At 35.7% G+C, this 23,162-nt stretch overlaps 1 protein-coding gene across 3 annotated transcripts in view; it reads right to left on the bottom strand.

The window, feature by feature from the left end:
• The window catches only part of CNTLN (centlein), a 357,273-nt gene that overhangs the window by 207,533 nt on the left and 126,578 nt on the right, over positions 1-23,162 (bottom strand). For 2 of the 3 annotated variants that reach the window (XM_015093231.4, XM_027964566.3), the window contains exon 6: positions 6,427-6,560. In XM_015093231.4, coding sequence (XP_014948717.3) covers positions 6,427-6,560 — 134 coding nt within the window. Of the gene's footprint in view, positions 1-6,422; positions 6,561-23,162 lie in introns of all 3 variants that reach the window. The other variant, XM_060409518.1, reaches the window with a different exon arrangement.

Genomic DNA, 23,162 nt, shown 5'->3' with positions numbered 1-23,162 from the left:
ACAAAGTATAATTCATAGCAAAAACAAAATAACTTTGTTGGACACTTTACCCACCAAATCACAGCACATAAAAGAAAACAGCACAACAAAAACAGATAAGCAATAAAAGGAAAATCAGTTGTAAACTATATGGGAAATATTCCATTTAAAATAATAACAAAAGCCATGTAATAACTATGAGTAAATTTAAGAAGAAATGTCAAAACTGACACAAGGAACAAAACATCTCATAAGGACACAAAGGTATTGAAACAAATGGTATGGCATCCCATACTCTGGACAGAAAAACTGACATTATAAAGATTCAATTCTCCTTCAGTTTGCTTTTCAATTTGATGCCCTAATAAAATAACAAACACAAAATGAGCCAGTTTAACCTAAAGTTTACATGGAAAAATTAATAAGCAATAAATGCCCAGGAAACCTGTGAAAGACCAGAAATGGAGAATGCGTCACGTATTCTCTTATCCAATTTTCATCATCTCTACCATATTACTTATTCTCTAGTTACTCTTAGCCTACTTTCTTGCCTGAGAAGCCAATCTCTACAGACTACATTACATTGGCTTCCAGTCTTCCGTGTTTTAATTTGAGTAGCTGAAAGTGCTGGCCAATGATTAGAGAGTAAAGGAAAAAGAGGTCATGGGATTTCTTTTCCTAGCTCCCTCTCCACTAAGCCACTGTTGGCAGTATCTCTGTTCCTCTATCTAAGAATACTTCTATGAGACAGCCTCCCTCCCAGAGCTAGACTTGTCACAGAGATCTGTAAAATTTTCTCTCACAGTGGGAGAAGGAAAAGGTGGAACAATTTGAGAGAACAGCACTGAAACATGTACATTATTATATATAAAATAGATAGCCAATGGGTTTGATGTATGATTCAGGGAGCCCAAAGCTGGTGCTCTGTGACAACTTGGAGGGATAGGGTGGGAAGGGAAGTGGGGAGGGGGCTCAAGAGAGAAGGTACACATGTATTCCTATGGCCAATTCATGTTGATGTACGGCAATAAGCATCACAATACTGTAATTACCCTCCAATTAAATTAGGGGAAAAAAAGCTTCTCTTCTTGGCCCTTCTGGCCTAGTTGGTAGTAATAGTTGATGATAAGAACTCTGACAATAGGGAATGCACTCAGAAAGGCAACCTAAAACAGTATAATGTCTCTGAAACATACACATGAAAAATTATGAGAAATAAAAGCAATTAATAAACTAATGGGAAAAATTATTAATAGAGTTATCTTATACCATTTGAAGGTCTGAACTACAGAACAGAGATTAGACTGTTTCTGAGATTTCCTAGATAAGCATACAAGATAAATGGTGTATACTGCAAAAAAGAAAATTTCAACTAAATACATGAATCAATGTAAATTTTAAACAAAATAAAAAGAACAGCTTTGAAAAGTACTGAGAAACTTACAAACTAAGATCATCAAGCAAAGACTAACAGCTGTTTTATTGGCAAGAAGATAGGAATAAATAATAATTTTAAGATTTCTTCTAAAATTAAGATTCTATTACTATTTAGAATTACCTTTTTGAATTCATCAATGATTGACTTAAAAAAATTATACCATGAGTGGATAAAGTCAATCCATCTGTCATCTGTGAAGATGTACTTTTCTACATCCCTATAGTACGATCTTTAAAATGAGAAACTATGGTTCTTTTATCATATATATACATATGTGTATCTATAAATGTATATATAATATATATTAGTCTATTAACCAAGCAAAACTCCTGCCCATATATACATATATATTACAATACACTAAATATATACAAGTAAATATTAAGTCATTTAGTGAGTTCAGTCATTCAGTAGTGTCCAACTCTTTGCGACCCCATGAATTGCAGCCTGCCAGGCCTCCCTGTCCATCACCAACTCCCGGAGTTCACCCAAACTCATATCCATCGAGTCGGTGATGCCATCCAGCCATCTCATCCTCTGTCATCCCCTTCTCATCCTGCCCCCAATCCCTTCCAGCATCAGAATCTTTTCCAATGAGTCAACTCTTCACATGAGGTGGCCAATGTACTGGAGTTTCATCTTTAGCATCAGTCCTTCCAAAGAACACCCAGGACTGATCTCCTCTAGAATGGACTGGTTGGATCTCCTTGCAGTCCAAGGACTCTCAAGAGTCTTCTCCAACATCACAGTTCAAAAGCATCAATTCTTCAGGGCTCAGCTTTCCTCACAATCCAACTTTCATATCCATACATGACCACTGGAAAAACCATAACCTTGACTAGATGGACCTTTGTTGGCAAAGTAATGTCTCTGCTTATAAATATCTGTGTATATATGAAGTTATATATGAAGTTAATAATACTTTTTTAAAATTTATTTTAATGGAGGCTAATTACTTTATAATATTGTGGTGGTTTTTGCCACACATTGACATGAATCAGCCATGGGTGTACATGTGTTCCCCATCCTGAACCCCCTCCCACCTCCCTCCCCACCCCTTCCCTCAGGGTCATCCTAGTGCATCAGCCCTGAGCACCCTGTCTCATGCATTGAACCTGGACTGGCAATCTGTTTCACATATGGTAATATACATGTTTCAATGCTATTCCCTCAGATTATCCCACTCTCGCCTTCTCCACAGAGTCCAAAAGACTGTTCTATATATATGTGTCTCCTCTGGTGTCTCACATATAGGGTTATCGTTACCATCTTTCTAAATTCCATATATATGCTTTAGTGTATTGTATTGGTGTTTTTCTTTCTGGCTTACTTCACTCTGTATAATAGGCTCCAGTTTCATCCACCTCACTAGAACTGATTCAAGTGTATTCTTTTTAATAGCTGTGCAATATTCCATTATGTATATGTACCAAGCTTTCCTATCCATTCATCTGCCGATGGACATCTAGGTTGCTTTCATGTCCTGGCTATTATAAACAGTGCTGCGATAAACACTGGGGTACACGTGTCTCTTTCAATTCTAGTTTCCTCAGTGTGTATGCCCAGCAGTGGGACTGCTGGGTTGTATGGCAGTTCTATTTCCAGTTTTTTAAGGAATCTCCACACTGTTCTCCATAGTGGCTGTACTAGTTTGCATTCCCACCAACAGGGTAAGAGGGTTCCCTTTTCTCCATACCCTCTCCAGCATTTATTGCTTGTAGACTTTTGGACAGCAGCCATTCTGACTGGTGTGAGATGGTACCTCATTGTGGTTTTGATTTGCATTTCTCTGATAATGAGTGATGTTGAGCATCTTTTCATGTGTTTGTTAGCCATCTGTATGTCTTCTTTGGAGAAATGTCTGTTTAGTTCTTTGGCCCACTTTTTGATTGAGTTGTTTATTTTTCTGGAATTGAGCTGCAGGAGTTGCTTGTAAATTTTTGAGATTAATTCTTTGTCAGTTGCTTCGTTTGCTATTATATTCTCCCATTCTGAAGGCTGTCTTTTCACTTGCTTATAGTTTCCTTTGTTGTGCAAAAGCTTTTAATTTTAATTAGGTCCCGTTTGTTTAGTTTTGCTTTTATTTCCATTACTCTGGGAGGTGGGTCATGGTGTGATTTATGTCAGAGAGTGTTTTGCCTATGTTTTCCTCTAGGAGTTTTATAGTTTCTGGTCTTATGTTAAGATCTTTAATCCATTTTGAGTTTATTTTTGTGTACGATGTTAGAAAGTGTTCTAGTTTCATTCTTTTACAAGTGGTTGATCAGTTTGCCCAGCACCACTTGTTAAAGAGACTGTCTTTTCTCCATTGTATATTCTTGCCTCCTTTGTCAAAGATAAGTTTTCCATAGGTGCATGGATTTATCTCTGGGCTTTCTATTTTGTTCCATTGATCTCTATTTCTATCTTTATGCAAGTACCATACTGTCTTCATGACTAGCTTTGTAGTAGAGCCTGAAGTCAGGCAGGTTGATTCTTCCAGTTCCTTTCTTTTTTCTCAAGATTGCTTTGGCTATTTGAGGTTTTTTGTACTTCCATACAAATAGTGAAATTATTTGTTCTATTTCTGTTGGTAGCTTGATAGGGATTGCATTGAATCTATAGATTGCTTTGGGTAGTATACTTATTTTTACTATACTGATTCTTTCAATCCATGAACACAGTATATTTCTCCATCTATTTGTGTCCTCTTTGATTTCTTTCATCAGTGTTTCATAGTTTTCTATATATAGGTCTTTTGTTTCTTTAGGTAGATATATTCCTAAGTATTTTATTCTTTTCATTGCAATGGTGAATGGAATTGTTTCCTTAATTTCTCTGTTTTCTCATTGTTCAGTTCAGTCGCTCAGTTGTGTCCGACTCTTTGTGACCCCATGAATCGCAGCATGCCAGGCTTCCCTGTCCATCACCAACTTCCGGAGTTCACCCAAACTCATATCCATCGAGTCGGTGATGCCATCCAGCCATCTCATCCTCTGTCCTCCCCTTCTCCTCCTGCCCCCAATCCCTCCCAGCATCAAAGTCTTTTTCAATGAGTTAACTCTTCACATGAGGTGGCCAAAGTACTGGAGTTTCAGCTTTACCATCAGTCCTTCCAAAGAAATCCCAGGGCTGATCTCATTGTTAGTGTATAGGAATGCAAGGGATTTCTGTGTGTTAATTTTATATTCTCCAACTTTACTATATTCATTGATTAGCTCTAGTAATTTTCTGGTGGAGTCTTTAGCATTTTCTATGTAGAGAATCATGTCATCTGCAAACAGTGAGAGTTTTACTCCTTCTTTTCCAATCTGGATTCCTTTTATTTCTTTTTCTGCTCTGATTGCTGTGGCCAAAACTTCCAAAACTATGTTGAACAGTAGTGGTGAGAGGCGGCACTTTTGCTTTGTTCCTGACTTTAGGGGAAATGCTTTCAATTTTTCACCACTGCAGATGTTTGCTGTGAGTTTGTCATATATGGCTTTTATTATGTTCAAGTATGTTCCTTCTATTCCTGCTTTCTGGAGGGTTTTTATCATAAATGGATGTTGAATTTTGTCAAAGGCTTTCTCTGCATCTACTGAGATAATCATATGGTTTTTATCTTTCAATTTGTGTATGTGGTTTATTACATTGATTGGTTTGTGGATATTAAAGAATTCTTGCATTCCTGGGATAAAGCCCACTTGGTCATGATGTATGATCTTTTTAATATGTTGTTGGATTCTCTTTGCTGGAATTTTGTTAAGAATTTTTGCGCCTATGTTCATCAGTGATATTGGCCTGTAGCTTTCTTTTTTTGTGGCATCTTTGTCTGGTTTTGGTATTAGGGTGATGGTGGCCTCATAAAATGAGTTTGGATATTTACCTTCCTCTGCAATTTTCTGGAAGAGTTTGAGTAAGATAGGTGTTAGCTCTACTCTAAATTTTAGTAGAATTCAGCTGTGAATCCATCTGGTCCTTGGCTTTTGTTTGCTGGAAGATTTCTGATTACAGTTTCAATTTCTGTGCTTGTGATGGGTCTGTTAAGATTTCTATTTCCTCCTGGTTCAGTTTTGGAAAGTTATACTTTTCTAAGAATTTGTCCATTTATATATGTCATATATATATGTGTGTGTCATATATAAACATGATACTTATATTATATTATATATATAAGTATATTACATATTTTACAGGTAGCACCAGAAACTGAAATTGTGCTTATACAAGTATGTGATAAACACTGTGATTTAAATAGCTTAAAATTTAAAATGTACACATGTATATACATGTATGACACATATGTATATGTATATATACTTTTATGATTTGTTCTAACACCATTTTCTGATAAAGGTTATTATAAAATAAATTAATAGGTAGTTTAAAACCTTTCAAAACACTTTAAAACACAAGTTTTTCAAGTACTTCCACTTTATAAGCAGTAGTATAAAATTAAATATTTTGATATAGAAAAAGTATTTCACAAACTAAAACTATTTAGCATATGTGCTTCTCTGGTGGCTCAGATGGTAAAGAATCTGCCTGCAGTATGGGAGACCTAGGTTTGATCCCTTGGTGGGGAAGATCCTCTGGAGGAGGGCATGCCAACCCGCTCCAGTATTCTTGTCTTGAGAATCCTCATGGACAGAGAAGCCTGGCAGGCTACAGTCATGGGGCTGCAAAGAGTTGGACATGACTGAGCAACTAAGCACAGCACAAAATAAAAAGTGAAAACTGGGTTACTCATTTACTGTAATAATAATGAATATTATATAATGCAAGGGTAAAAATTTTATAAGGAAACTATGAATGGATGAATGCATCTGAAACAGGGATACTCTTTGTGCATGCTTTTTCCAACCCTGTGGAACCTCCAACTGTCCCACTTAATTCCAGATAGTTTCAATACAGAAACATAGGTCTCACAGAAGACAAAGACTGTTGTCATTCTGGAGTGTTAACAATAAATATAAAAATGCTGGTATTCTGCATAACTAAGGACATTTCTACAACGATAAATTAAATTAAGGAGTCAGAGTACTTGCCTGACCAGGGTAATATCCATATCCTTCTGCATAAGTTCTGTCTGTTTATTATTCAGCTGTAATGATAGTGCATTATATTTACTCTGTGATACTTCTATTTCTTTCCTTGCTTCAATTAAATTGTCTTCAAAGGCCTAAAATTAGAGCATTCATATCACAATCAAATATAATAAATATCAAATAAATAAATAAAAGTCTGTCATATTTAACAAAAAACAATCCACAAAATAACAGTGAAAAATTAATAGTGTTTTCAATTTTACTTTTTTTTTTCATTTAATTAAAAGAATGTTAGTACAATCAAAGAAACTTTATACCAGTCACAGGTCATTTTTTTTCAGTAACTGTAAAAGTAACATGGTCTCCTGGTATGAAAGTTAAGAATCTGAAGCAAATAAAATTGAAAATCTATGTAGAAATTTACTTATTAAAATTTCAATAAAGGAAGGACTGTACAACAAAAAGATTGCTAATTACATGAACAAAAAAATAACTCATTAACTTAAATATTACTCAAGACAAATAGCCGATGTTTTATTATTGCCTTAATTTTAAACGCAGATACATAAACATACTCAGAGAAGAAAAAAATAGTGCAGCAAAAAAATAATAATAAGTTTATAATGTTTCAGATTCAGATCATGCTGAGTTCACTTGACTGTGGTGAAAGTTTACCTAAAGTTCTTCAAACCTTGTCTTTTCCTCATGATAATTTTGTAAATTGTGTTTTCACTTTGAAACAATTTTAAAATTGATGTTACTTTTTTCAAAAATATAAAATCTAAATTATTTTCATAAAGTATTAAATAAATATTTTATCTAAAACTAGAAAGTGAAAAAGTGAAAGTCGCTCACTCATGTCCGACTCCTTGCAAGTGAAAGTGAAGTCACTCAGTTGTATCCAACTCTTTGTGACCCCGTGGACTGTAGCCCACCAGGCTCCTCCGTCCATGGGATTCTCCAGGCAAGAATACTGGAGTGGGTTGCCATTTCCTTCTCCAAAACCCATGGACTATACATATACAGTCCATGGAATTCTTCAGGCCAGAATACTGGAGCGGGTAGCCTTGCCCTTCTCCAGGGGATCTTCCCAATCCAGAGATCAAACCAGATCTTTTGCATTGCAGGCAGATTCTTTACCAGCTGAGCCACAAGGGAAGCCCAAGAATACTGGAGTGGGTGGCCTATCCCTTCTCCAGCGGATCTTCTGGACCCAGGAATTGAACTAGGGTCTCCTGCATTGCAGGCGGATTCTTTACCAACTGAGCTATCAAAAATACACCATACATTCATTATTTCCAATCCAAAACTGAGCAACAAATTTTAGGTCAAGCACTAAAAATCTATTATACTCTAGAAATGCTCCCATACCTCATATATTCACTGTGTAGTAACTTGAATGAATTTTTGAAGAGAAAAATACTGGTTTTTAGCCAAGACAACACTGCGAGTACATGCATATTTCAGTTTATCATGGTTCCTTTTATTGCACTTCACTCATACTGCATTTTTTACAAATTGAAGGACTGTGGCAATTTTTCGTTAAATCTATCAATGCAACTTTTCCAAAATTTGCTCACTTCATGTCTCTGTCACATTTTGGTAATTCAACTCTTTCATTATTATTATATTTGGTATGGTGATCTGTGATGAATATTTGATGTTACTACAATTTACTGCTTCCCTCGTGGCTCATACAGTAAAGAATCCACCTGTGGATTGCAGGAGACCTGGATTCAGCCCCTGGGTTGAGAAGATCCCCTGGAGGAGGGCATGGCAACTCACTCCAATATTCTTGCCTGGAGAATCCCATGGACAGAGGAGTCTGGTGGGCTACAATCCAGGGGATCGCAAGGAGTCAGTCATGACTGAGAGATTAAGCACAGCACTACAACTTACTAAAGGCTCAGATGATGGTTAGACTTTTTTAGCAATAAAGTGTTTTAAAATAAAGTTTGTAAATTGTTGCTTTAGACATAATGCTTGCACACTTAACAGACTACAGTATAGCATAAATATAACATCTATATGCATGGGGAAACCAAAAAATTTATGTAACTTACTTCACTGCAATATTCACTTTATTGTGGCAGTCTGGAACCAAACCCAAAACATCTCTGAGGTATACCTGTACTTCTTAAATTCCCATTTATTAGAAAAGAGTAATGATATATATATATATATATATATCACTAGGTTTGTGGATGGATGGAAGAAAGAGATAAGAGTAATGATTGATTTATATATATATATATATATATATATATCAGTAGGTTTGTGGATGGATGGAAGAAAGAGATAGAGACAGAAGGAAAGACAGGAGGAAAGGGAGGCAAGAGAAGGGATGAAGTGGCTAATCCTTTTTATCTACATCACACCCCCTCCCCTGCACAACTTTCTCCAGTAAAGTACTACCCTGTTCTCTGAATTTATGAATTTGTTTCTGTTTATCTATTTTGTTTTTGTCTTTTTATATTCTACAGTGAATATAAAATTAGTGAAATCATATGGTGTTTTTCTTTCTCCATTAGACTACCTTACTTACATAAGACCCTCAAGGTTCATCTATATTGTCACAAATGGCAAGATTTCATCTTTTTGACAGCTGAGTAGTATTCTACTGTGTGTGTGTGTGTGTGTACATATGCATTATATGTATACCATATCTTCTTTATCCATTCATTGGCTGATAGGGACTTAGGCTGTTTCCATATCTTAGCTATTGTAAACAGTGCCACAATGAACACAGTGGTACATACATCTTTTTAAATTAGTGCCTTTGTGTTCTTTAAACAAATACCCATAAGTAGGATAATTGAATCATATGGCAGTTCTATTCTTAACTTTTTGAATTCTCCATAATGTTTTCCACAGTGGCTGCCAATTTACATTCCCAACAAGAATATATAAGACTTCCCATTTCTCAACATCCTTAACAATACTTATTACTTCTTTTATTTTGGAAAAGAGCTATTCTAAAAGGTGCGAGGTGATACCTCACTAGTTTTGATTTGCATTTCTGTAATAATGAGTGATGTTGATCAACTTTTCATATGCCTGTTGTCCATATATACCTCTTCCTTGAGAAAATGTTTATTCGGGTCCTTTGTTCGTTTTTAACTGGGCTGTTTATATCTTGTTGAGTTGTATGAATTCTTTATAGATTTTAGACTTTACCCTTTATCAAATATATCATTTGCAGATATCTTTTATATTCAGTAGATTGTCTTTCATTTGTAGATGGTATCCTTTGCTATGCAAAAGCTTTTTAGGATGACGTAGTTCAGTTCACTTGCAGTCGTATCCGACTCTTTGTGACCCCATGAACTGCAGCACGCCAGGCCTCCCTGTCCATCACCAACTCCCAGAGTTTACCCAAACTCATGTCCATTGAGTCAGTGATGCCATCTAACCATCTCATCGTCTGTCATCCCCTTCTCCTGCCTTCAGTCTTTCCCAACATCAGAGTCTTTTCCAATGAGTCAGCTCTTCGCATCAGGTGGCCAAAATACTGAAGTTTCAGCTTCAACATCAGTCCTTCCAATGAACACCCAGGACTGATTTCCTTTAGGATGGACTGGTTGGATCTCCTTGCAGTTCAAGGGACTCTCAAGAGTCTTCTCCAACACCACAGTTCAAAAGCATCAATTTTCTGCACTCAGCTTTCTTTATAGTCCAACTCTCACATCCATACATGACTACTGGAAAAACCATAGCTTTGACTAGATGGACCTTCAGTACCATTTATTTTTGCTTTTACTTCCCTTACCTGAAGACATATCCAGAATGACATTGCTAAGACCAGTATCAAAGAGCATACCGCCCAAGTTATCCTGGAAGTGTTATGATTTCATGATTTACATTTAAATTTTTTATCCATTTTTCTTTTGTGTGTGTATGGTATGAGACAGTGGTCTAGTTTCACTTTTTTTTTTTCCCCCATGTGGCTGTCCAGGCTTCCCAACATCATTTATTGAAAAGGCTATCCTTTCTCCATTGTATTTTCATTGTTCCTTTGTTGTCTATTAATTGCCTGTATAAGTGTGGGTTTATTTCTGGGTTCTAAATTCTATTCCACTGATGTATGTGTGTGTTTCTCTGAAAATACCATCCTGTTTTGATTACTATGGCTTTACAGTCTAGGTGAAATCATGGACATGATACCACTAGCTTTTTTCTTTTTTCTCAGAATTGCTTTGGCTATTCAAGGTCTTTAGTGGTTCCATTATAAATTTAAGAAATTTTTGTTGTTTGTGTCAAAAATGTCCTTGTGATTTTGAAATGGATTGAACTGAATCTATATATTTTTAGGTCATATGGATATTTTAACAATGTTAATCGTTCCAACTCATAGGCAGAGGATATTTTTTAATTTATGTATTTTTTCCAATTTCTTAACAATGTTCAGGTCTTTTATACCTTTGGTTTAATTTATTCCTAAGTATTTCATTCTTTTGTTTTGATTATAAATAAAAGTGGTTTTCTAAATTTATCTTCCTGCTAGATCATTGTTCACATATATAAATGCAACACAGTTTCGTATGTTGATTTTGCACCCTGCAACTCTGTCATATTATTTTTTCTAATAGCTTTTTTGTGGAGTTTTTTTAAATCATTTTATAAAATCATGTCATCCACAAACAGTGATACTTTTACTTCTTTCTTTCCATTTGGACTTCTTTTATTTGTTTTTCTTGCCTAACTGCTCTTGTTAGGACTTCCAATATTATGCTGAATAAGAGTGGCAAGAGTGGCCTTGGTTCTGGTCCTGATGGTAGACAGAGCTTTCAGTTTTTCACCATTGAGTATGATGTTAGATGTGGATTTGTCATTTAAAACTTTATTATGATGAGGTATATTATTTTTATAACCATTTAGTTGAGAGGTTTTTTTTTAAAAAAATCACAAATGAGCACTGAATCTTGTCAAATGCCTTTTTTGCATTTATTGAGATAATCATATGATTTTCATCCTTCATTTTGTTAATATGGTATCCTACTGATTGATCTGCAGATGTTGAAACCTCTTTACATCCTAGGATAAATCCCACTTGATCATGGTAATGATTCTTTTAATGTACTGTTTTACTTGACTTGCTAATATTCTGTTCAGAATTTTTCCATCTATGTTCATCAGAGATATTGGCCTGTAATTTTCTTTTTCTGTGTGTTGTCTTTACGTGGTTTTTGTATAAGAGTGGAGTTAGCCTCATAAAATGAGTTAGGAATCATAACCTCCTCTTCAGTTTTTTGGAAGAGTCTGAGAAGAACAGATACTAAATCTTCCTTGAATGGTTGGCAGAATTCATCAGTGAAGTCGTCCAGGTCTGGAGAGCTTTCTGATTATCATTTCAATTTCTATATAGTGATATGGTCCATTAAGATTTTCTATTTCTTCATGATTCAATCTTGGAAGTTGTATAATTCTAAGAATTTGACCATTTCCTCTAGTTTGTTCAATTTGTTCGCATAGAGCTGTTCATAATATTATCTTATAATCCTTCATATTTCTGTGGTATTCATTGTTATGTCTCCTCACTCATTTCCATATTTACTAGAGCTTTGTCTTTTTTATCCTTAAAGAGTATAAATAAAGATTTGCTGATTTTATCTTTTCAAGGAGCTATCTAATTTCATTGATCTTTTTTCCTATTGTCTTTTTACTCTCCATTTAATTGATTTCCTTTATGATCTCTGGGCTTCCCAGGTGGTTTACTGGTTTCAATATACGGTCTAAACTTGAGAAAAGTTCCATATGTACTTGAGAAGCATGTGCATTTTGCTGCACTTGGACTGAATATCCTGAACAAATCTATCAAATCCATCTGGTCTAATGCATCATTTAAGACCACTGTATCACTGTTGAATTTTGTCTGGATGAACTATCTGCCAATGTAAGTTGGGTATTAAAGTCCTCTACTATTGTGTTATGGTCAATTGCTCCTTTTAGGCTTGTTAGTAACTGTTTCACATATACTCTGGTGCTTTCTATGTTAGATATGTGTGTGTGTGTGGAGATATATATATATGTTATATCTTCTTGATGAATGGTCCCCTTTATCATTATATACTGTTCAATTTTGTCTCATTACTTTTTTGACTTCAAGTATATTTTGTCTGATATGAGTATGTCTACATTGACTTCCTTTGAATATCATTTTCTTGGAGTATCATATTCAATCCCTTCACTTTGACCTTGCATTTGTCTTTAGAACTGAGGTGAGTCTTCTGGAGACAACATATAGTCTTACTATTTTTTAATGCATCTGGTTACTCTGTCTCTTTTGACTGGTGAATTCAATCCATTACATGAATTATAATTGATAGATGAAACTAAGTACTGCCATTTTACTTTTTGTTTTCTGGTTGTTCTATATCTCCATCATTTCTTTTGCTTTGTATTTATGTCTGCCATTTTGGTTTGCTGGTTTTCTGCGATGCTTTTCTCAGTTTATTCTTTGTTCATTTTCATGTCTTTGCTGTAGATTTATATTTTGTGTTTACTGTGAGTTTTGTATAAAATATCTCAATGGCAAAAATCCTCTTTTTTTCTGTTGATAGCACCTTCATTTATGTCTATGGATTACATGCTTTTCCTCTTCCCTTTTGTTTTTGCTGTCTCAAATTATCCCTTTATATGTTCTGAGTTTTTTACCAAACTGCAAGTGGCTATAGTTATATTTCCCCCCTTTAATGTTTCTGCTATAATAAAGTATTTAGAAGCCTATTCGAATAAAGAGTTAAGTTTTTCTCATTCTATTTATCCCCTTGCTAAAATACGTGCACCTTTGCCTTTTTATTTCTGATAGAACACTTTTCAACATTTCTTGTACGACAGGTCTAGTTTTGATAAACTCCCTGAGCTTTTACCTGTCTTGGAAAACCTTTATTTCTCCTTCATAGCCGAACGATAACTTTGCTGGATAGAGTACTCTTGGGTAATAGTTTTTATCTTTCGGTATTTTGAATTTGTTATTCCAATCCCTTCAGACCTGTAGGATTTCTACTGAGAAATCTCCTGATAGCCTTAAAGGCGTTCCCCTGAAGGCTGAGTTCAATTCAGTTCAGTCGCTCAATCATGTCTTTGCGACCCCATGGACTGCAGCACGCCAAGCCTCCCTGTCCATCACCAACTCCTGGAGTTTACTCAAATCATGTCCATCGAGTCAGTGATGACATCCAACCATCTCATCCTCTGCCATCCCCTTCTCCTCCCTCCTTCAATCTTTTCCAGCATCAGGGTCTTTTCAAATGAGTCAGCTGTCCGCATCAGGTGGCCAGAGTATTGGAGTTTCAGCTTCAACATCAGTCCTTCCAGTGAATATTCAGGACTGATTTCCTTTAGGATGGACTGGTTGGATCTCCTTGCAGTTGAGTCTGCAAGGGACTCTCAAGAGTCTTCTCCAACACCACAGTTCAAAAGCATCAATTCTTCTGCACTCAGCTTTCTTTATAGTCCAACTCTCACATCCATACATGACTACTGGAAAAATCATAACCTTGACTAGATGGACCTTTGTTGGCAAAGTAACGTCTCTGCTTTTTAATATGCTGTCTACATTGGCCATGGTAGATTAGCATCCTTTTTTTTCCTGGCTGAATTTCAAAATCTTTGTCATTGACTTTTGAAAGTTTAATAAAATGTGTCTTAGACAAGGTTTTTGCATTGAGGTAATTATTCTCTTAGCCTCCTGGACTTGCATACCCAGTTCTTTCCCCATGTTTGGGAGGCTCTCAGCTATCACAGATAAATTTTCTGTGCCCTTCTCCTTCTTTTCTCCTTCTGGTATACCCATTACCCTAATGTTGCCCTCTTAAAACAGTTGAATAACTATTGTAGAATTTTCTCATTTTTCATATCTCAATCCTTTTTCTTCTTCTACTATATCATTTCTTAGTTTCCATCTTTGAGCTCACTAATTATCTCTTCACTATGATCTGCTCGGTATCCAGCACTTTATAATGCATTCTTCATATCATTTACTGAGTTCCTAAGTTCTATAATTTGTTTCTTTTTCAGTTTTAAAAATCTTTGGTAAAGTATTCCTTCTGTCCATTAACTTTATTCCTGAGCTCAACGAACTACCTTTTGGAGTTTTCATGTTAACTAGTTGAGTTTCTTCATGACAGCTATTTTGAATTCTCTATCAATCAGATTGCAATGCTCCATGACTTTTAAGCTTAGCTTCTGGGGAACTGTCATTTTCTTTTTGCGGTAAAGTGTTACTGTGGTTTTTCATGATGCTTGATAAGTTTTTCCTCTGATGACACATAGACATAGGGAACACCCTTCTGCTTTATTCTAACAATTCAATAGGTCAGAAATTAGAGGTCTTTCTTTTAACTTCCAGTAGGTGGTGATATAGTACAAGTTTTGGGTTTCTCTTATTTGTGCTACCTCTGAGAGTCTGCGTTTTCCATGCTCCTCTGCCTCTATGTGGCCCTGGGCCTTCATTATTGTTTCTTGTGTCTACAGGGTCATTGCTGCCCTGCTTCCACAAGTGTCATAGTTGCCACTGCCTGGGGCACTGGGATGGCGGGCTATCCCCTCATACCTGGGATCCTGAATCGCAAGCTGCACAACCATGAGGGAAGAGGCAGGAGGAGGCAGGGTCCTGCAGATGCCTCCACGGTATTCGGTGTCATAACTTCCCTGTGGGTGCCTCTGTGGTGGCCAGTGCTGTAATTTTCTGTGGGTACCTCTGCAGCATTGGGTCACAAGCTGCACTGCTGTAGATGTGCAAGTGAAGGGCAAGAGTAAGGCCTCACTATCACTGCTGCCCAGTTTCTTGTGGCTGTAGGCACCACTGTGGCCAGGAGGATAGAATCATGTGCATCACCTCCCCTGCCACTGTCAGATTCTCTGAGACTGTGGGCACAGCTGCTGGTGTTGATAGACCAGGACTGCAAGCACACCTCCACTGTTTCCTTGGTGCTGCATCCTCCATATTTTCCAATCCAACCACCTTTAGTGCACAGATGTGTGGAGTTCTCCAGCATCCTGATGTACTGAACATAGAAATCTTTGTTGTGCTGTGGATGTTTTAGTAGTTGTATATTGAAGGTAAAAGACATAGATAGCTTTTCATTTGTGATGGTGCTAACTTTACAGAATATAATTTTAAATATACATTTTTCAACCAAAAAAATTATGACATGCAAGAAAGAGACAAGCATCATTCATAAAAAGGAAAGAAACCAGGCAACAGATACTGTCCATGAGAAAACTCAGATACCAGACTTCAAATAGATTTCAAGAGACATTATAAGTATACTCAAAAAACAAAAGAAAATCATGCCTTTAAAAGTACCACATCTTTTTCAAAAAGGTAAAATGGCAGTCTTATCCAATAGCAAATACCAAAAAGTATATAAAATATTTTGAAACATTCAAATGGAAGATCTGGTACTAAAAAGCACAATGACTAAAATGAAAAAAAAAAAAAACACACACAAAACACCACACCTTACTAGAAGAGCTCAACTTTTAATATGAAATGGTAGGAATAAGAACAAAAAATTTGAAGATACATCAAAAAAAATAATAGACACAGAGAAATATTGGACACCATTAAATGCACCATTATAAGCATAATGGGACTACCAGAAGGAGAGGCAATAGAATAAGGAACAGAAAAAATACTCAAAGAAATAATGGCTGAAAACTACCAAACAATGATGAAAAACATTAATCTATATATCCAAGAAATACTACAAACTCTCTAAGTACTATATATAAACAGAGATGATCATGAATAGACACATCATGGTCAAAATGCTAAAAGCCAAAGTCAAGGAGATACTGTTAGAAACCAAAAGAGAAAGTGACTCATTGTTTCCAATACACTTCAGTAAGATTGGCAACTGACTTTTCTTCAGAAATAATGGAGACTATAAACAGAGATAACATATTAAAAATGCTCAAAGAAAAACACTGCCAACACAGAATACTATATCCAGTAATACTATATATCTAGAGTACCATATCTGGACACAGTATCTGGAACACTATATCTATTGCCAACACAGAATACTATATCCAGTAAAAATACTAATCCATTTATAAATTAAGGCAATGAGTTGACACTAGCATAATGCAGAGTAGGTAGCTCCGAGCACTCTTGCCTGGGAAAAAACTTGGAAAAAATAGTATAAACTGTCCAGAACCAATGTTGGAAAACTCAAAATTTTACAATAAAGAAAATGTTGAACCAAGAAAAAGGCAACTTAAAAAAAGGATAAAATATTCTTGAATTTTTTATAAGGCCTTCCACAGCTTATTCTCAGTACACTCAGTTCAGTTCAGTTCAGTCGTTCACTCATGTCCGACTCTCTGCAACCCCATGAATCACAGCACGCCCGGAATCCCTGTCCATCACCAACTCCCGGAGTTTCCTCAAACTCATGTCCATCGAGTCAGTGATGCCATCCAGCCATCTCATCCTCTGTCCTCCCCTTCTCCTCCTGCTCCCAATCCCTCCCAGCATCAGAGTCTTTTCCAATGAGTCAACTCTTCGTATGAGGTAGCCAGAGTATTGGAGGTTCAGCTTTACCATCAGTCCTTCCAATGAACACCCAGGACTGATCTTCAGAATGGACGGGTTGGATCCCCTTGCAGTCCAAGGGACTCTCAAGAGTCTTCTCCAACACCACAGTTCAAAAGCATCAATTCTTCAGTGCTCAGCTTTCTTCACAGTCCAACTCTCATATGCATATATGACCACTGGAAAAACCATAGCCTTGACTAGACAGACCTTTGTTGGCAAAGTAATATCTCTGTTTTTCTATATGCTATCTAGGTTGGTCATAACTTTCCTTCCAAGGAGTAAGCGTCTTTTAATTTCATGGCTGCAATCACCATCTGCAGTGATTTGGGAGCCCCCAAAAATAAAGTCTGACACTGCTTCCACTGTTTCCCCATCTATTTCCCATGAAGTGATGGGACCAGATGACATGACCTTGATTCTCTGAATGTTGAGCTTTAAGCCAACATTTTCACTCTCCTCTTTCACTTTCATCAAGAGGCTTTTTAGTTCCTGTTCACTTTCTGCCATAAGGGTGGTGTCATCTGCATATCTGAGGTTATTGATATTTCTCCCAGCAATCTTGGTTCCAGCTTGTGCTTCTTCCAGTCCAGCATTTCTCATGATGTACTCTGCATATAAGTTAATTAAGCGGGGTGACAATATATAGCCTTGATGTACTCCATTTCCTATTTGGAACCAGTCTCTTGACCCATGTCCAGTTCTAACTGTTGCTTCCTGACCTGCATACAGATTTCTCAAGAGGCAGGTCAGGTGGTCTCGTATGATCATCTCTTTCAGAATTTTCCACAGTTTATTGTGATCCACACAGCCAAAGGCTTTGGCATAGTCAATAAAGCAGAAATAGATGTATTTCTGGAACTCTCTTGCTTTTTTCATGATCCAGCAGATGTTGGCAATTTGATCTCTGGTTCCTCTGCCTTTTCTAAAACCAGCTTGAAACTCTGGAAGTTCATGGTTCACGTATTGCTGAAGCCTGGCTTGGAGAATTTTGAGTATTACTTTACTAGCATGTGAGATGAGTGCAATTGTGTGGTAGTCTGAGCATTCTTTGGCATTGCCTTTCTTTGGGATTGGAATGAAAACTGACCTTTTCCAGTCCTGTGGCCACTGCTGAGTTTTCCAAATTTGCTGGCATATTGTGTGTAGCACTTTCAGAGCATCATCTTTCAGGATTTGAAATAGCTCTACTGGAATTCCATCACCTCCACTAGCTTTGTTCGTAATGATGCTTTCTAAGGCCCACTTGACTTCACAATCCAGGATGTCTGGCACAAGGTGAGTGATCACACCATCAGGATTATCTGGGTCATGAAGATCTTTTTTTGTATAGCTCTTCTGTGTATTCTTGCCACCTCTTCTTAATATATTCTGCTTCTGTTAGGTCCATACCATTTCTGTCCTTTATCGAGCCCATCTTTGCATGAAATGTTCCCTTGGTATCTCTAATTTTCTTGAAGATATCTCTAGTCTTTTCAGTTCTGTTGTTTTCCTCTATTTCTTTGCATTGATACATTAGCCATCTTAAATCCAAGAATCTTAAAACAGTATAATTCATATAGTGGCAGTAGCCAGTGTTCCCAGTAGGTGATCTTTTCTGGTTTGGGAAAGAGCAGAAATAAATTCTCCTAGCAAATTATTGTATGTGTCTGTTATAATTGGTCTAGTGGTGACCAGAAGGAAAGATGCAAAGGGATTATCTCTGACCAGACTCTGAACACAGACTGGAAATGTGGAGTTCAGTTCAGTTCAGTCACTCAGTTGTGTTTGACTCTTTGCAACCACATGGACTGCAGCATGCCAGGCTCCCCTATCCACCACCATCTCCTAGAGCTTGCCCAAACTCATATCCATTGAGTTGGTGATGCCATCCAACCATCTCATCATGGCTCAAATGCCTTTGCACAGGGCAAGAGATGACTGGTTACAATATACAATTGGATGCCTAAGTCACAGGACTAAATGTTGTGGGAAATTCTTTGAGAGATTAAGACATTCAAAAATACCCTTTCACATGGGAGAGTTTATAAGTCCACACATATCTTCAGTGAAAGATGCATATTCACAAAATCCAGAGGCACTTCATTTGGGATAACCTCTGAGCTCACTGCAAATCTGGATAAGTATTAAAGGAATGTTCTATTAGAGAGCCAATCTACAAGGATTGGGAAAGGAACTTGTTTTGAATCTCTGTGTGTGATTTTTTTTCGTTTTTTTCATTTTAGCTGTTGGCAGTCAAGGTGAAATTCGGTCACAAGAGTAGGAGACAAAAGCTAAAGGACAAAGACTTCACTGACTGAATACAGTAAAGAATAAACACTTTACAAAAGTAAACTGAAGCACTAAACAAAATACTACCATAGCCGTCAGCATTTAAAGCAGGGGTAGGATCTGATTTCCAGCGTTATCATATATTTGTTATCACAAATGCCCAACTATCAACAACAAGAAAATGTTGCAAAGCATACAAAGAAACAGGACAATATGGCATATTCAAAGAAACATAAAAATTAACAGAAACAATTCCTGAGGAAACTCAGATATCAGATCTACAAGGCAAAACTTTAAAACTATCTCAAGCATACTTAAAGAAGAATATGTAAAAGAATTGAGGAAACCAGAAAAACAACGTATTAATATAAGCCAAACAAATATCAATAAAGAGCCTGAGGTTATAAACATGAATCAAATTCTAGAGGTAAAAATTAAAAGAACCGAAATGAGTAATTCACCAGAGGGGTCAACCGATGTGAGGAAACTAAAAGAACTAGTGAATTTATTGAATCTGAGAAGCAGAAAGATGAATGAAGAAAATTGAATAGAGCCTAAGAGAACAGTGGGACACTATTAACAGACAAAAATGTACATTATGGGAGTCTCAAAGAAACAAGAGACAGAAGAGGGTGGGGCAGAAACAACCATGAAGAAATAAGGGCCAAAAACTTCTCAATTCTGATAAAATACATGTATCTGTAAAGCCAAAGGCCACAACAGACTCCAAGTAAGATCAACAGAAAGTGACCCACACTAAGATACACTACAATTAAACTTTGTAAAATCAGTCAAAAACAAAAAGAGAATCATGAAAGTAATATAGGAGAGTGTCTAGTCACAAGGGCTCATTAATGGGAGTAACACCTGATTTCTCATCAAAAATCATGGAAGTCAGAAGGCAATGATATATATTTAAATGATATATTTAAAGTTTTGAAAGAAAAAATGTCAATGTTGAATTCTATACCCAGCAAAAGTGTCCTTTAAAATCAGAGCATAATTAAGACATTCACAGATAAACAAAAGCTGAGGGAGTTCATTAAGAACTCTAATAAGAAATGCTAATGGAAATACCTCAGATAGAATGTAAAGTGGTAACTCAAAACCATCTGAAAATATAAGGGCTCCAATAAAGGTAAATACATGGGCAAATATAAAATACAGTATTGTTGTATAGTTGGTTTTAACTCTAATTTTTATTCTGTATATAACTTCAGAGCCAAAAATGAAAAGTTATAAATCTACATTGCAGAGCACACATTTTATAAAGATGTATCTGGTGACAAAAATAACTTGAAACAGAGTGAAAAAGCAACAAAGCAGAAGAGTTTTCCATGTTACTGAAGATAAGTTAGTATCAATTCAAATTATATTGTTATAAGTTTAGGATGATAAATATAATATTGATGATTACCACAAAAAAAATCAAAAGAACATATACCCAAAAATGAGAAGGGAATAAAAATGTGCCACTACAAAAAAATCAACTAAACACAAAGGAAGGCAGTAATACAGAAAATGAGGGGGAAAAAAATCTAGAAGACATACAGCAAACAGGCAATAAAGTGGCAGAAGTTAATCTTTATTTACTAGTAACTACTTTAAGTGCACACAGATTAAATTCTATCAACAGGCAGAAGTAGAATAAAGAAAATATTATACAACCGTATGTTTTTAGAACAGACTATCAGATCCAAAGACACAAAAAAAGGAAAATGGAAGAATGAGAAAAAGTATTTCATGAAAATAATAACCAAAACAGAACTAGGATGAATGTAAGAATACTGGACAAAAAAGACTAAGTCAAAAACAGTTATAAAAGGCCAGAGAGGGCATTATATATTAATCAATGAGTCAAGTCAATTCATCAAGATGTAACCACTATAAACATACATGCACCAAAACCAAAGCCCTAAATTATACAAAGGACACAACTGAAAGAATAAAGAGTTTTATATTAATAGTTGGGTAACTCAACAGTCCACTTTAAATAATGGTAGAACATCTAGATAGCTGAGCATTAAGGATAAAAAGACCCTTAAAACACTATGAACCAAGTATATTTAACAGATGTATATGTTTCACTCTACCCCCAAACAGCAGAATACACATTTTTCTTAATTACAAATGGGACATTCAACATATCAGACCATATGTCAAGTCATAAAACATCTCTCAATAAATTTGAAAACATTAAAATTATACAAAGCATCTTTTCTGAGCACAGTAGATAGAGCTAAAACTCAATTAACAGAAGGAAAACTGAAAAATTCAAAACACATGGAAATTAAACAATACACTCTTGAAGACACAATCGATCAAAGGAGAAACCACAGGAAAATCCAAAAATATCCAGATACAAATGCAAACAAAAACATAACATGCCAAAACTCACAGGATGTAACAAAGGTCAGAAGGAAACTTAAAGCTGTAAATGCCTACACTAAAAAAGGTTACCTATCTAAAACCAACAATGCAACTTTATAGCTTAGGGAAACAGAAAAGTATAGCAGAGTGATCCAAAAGGAGAAGGAAGGAATGAAATAATCAAGATTATTGTTGAAATACTTTTCAAGGCATACAATATATTCAACTAACTCTAAAGCTCTTTCGAAGACAGCAACAGAATTAAGAGAAAGAATGTAAGTGACTTGTAAAGACAGTACTACTAACCATACAGAAATTTAAAAGATGACTAGAGAATACTATAAACAATCGTCCAACAAATTAGATAACCAAGATGAAAAGTACACATTCTGAAACATACAAAATACCTAAACTGACTCAAGAATAAATAGAAAATCTCAACCCATGATAAGTGAACTTAATCAGCTATTAAAATCTCCCAACATAGAAAATTCCCAGACCAGATGGTTTCACTGGTGAATTCTACCAAACATTTTAAAAGATTTCATACTAATTCTGAAAAAATTATTCCAAAAATGTAAGCGAGAGAACACTTCTGAACTCATTCTTTAAGGCTATCATCTTCACTTAAGGTCAAATAAAAATATTACACTTACGTCAGATAAAAATAAAGATACCCCAGCAGCATAAGGTTGGTCTAACATCCAAAAAACAAGGTAATATGCCACACCAATAAAATGAAAGACAAATACCACCTAACCATTTCAATAGATACATAAAAGGCATTTATTTGCCTAACCCAACACAGTTTTATGATTTAAAAAAATTCAACACACTAGGAAAAGAAGGGAATTTTCTTAACTGATAAGGTATATCAACAACAAGCTCATTGCTAATACCACACATACGAGCAAATCCTTTCCTCCTGAGATCAGGAAGAAGATATAGATTTCCACTCTCTCTTTTTTTCCATTTAACTTCATACTAGAGATTCTAGCTAGGGTGACAGGCAATAAAAGGAAATAAAGGAAATACAAATTAGAAAGGAAGAATATGAGTTCTACTTACAGATGACATGATCTTACACACAGAAAATCCTATAGAAACAATCTGTTTAGGTAGTTTGCAAGATATAAGACTAATATACAAAAATTAATTGCATACATAACATTAGGAATGAACTGTAGAAGAAGGAAATTAAGAAACAATTCCATTTAGAATAACAGAAAAAATAATTAAATATTTTAAAATGTATGTACCCAAAGAAGTGCAAAGTTATAATCTGAAAACTATCACACATTACTGAAAGAAATTAAAGTAGGTTCTAAATAAATGAAACATCCATTTATGAATTGGAGTTACAATACTGTTAAGATGGTAACACTCACCACATTGATCTGATTCAACAGAATGTCTATCAAAACAATATCAGCTTGCTTTTATTTCAGAAGAAATGGAAAAGCTGATTCTAAAACTCATATAGAAATGTAAACGATAGAGAAAAGCTAACCTTGAAAAAGAAGACTAAATATTGAGGACACACAAATCCTAA

This window comes from Ovis aries, chromosome 2, assembly GCF_016772045.2.
Source record: "Ovis aries strain OAR_USU_Benz2616 breed Rambouillet chromosome 2, ARS-UI_Ramb_v3.0, whole genome shotgun sequence".
In the NCBI taxonomy this organism is placed as follows: domain Eukaryota; kingdom Metazoa; phylum Chordata; class Mammalia; order Artiodactyla; family Bovidae; genus Ovis; species Ovis aries.
This window is presented reverse-complemented; position numbering and strand designations above follow the sequence as displayed.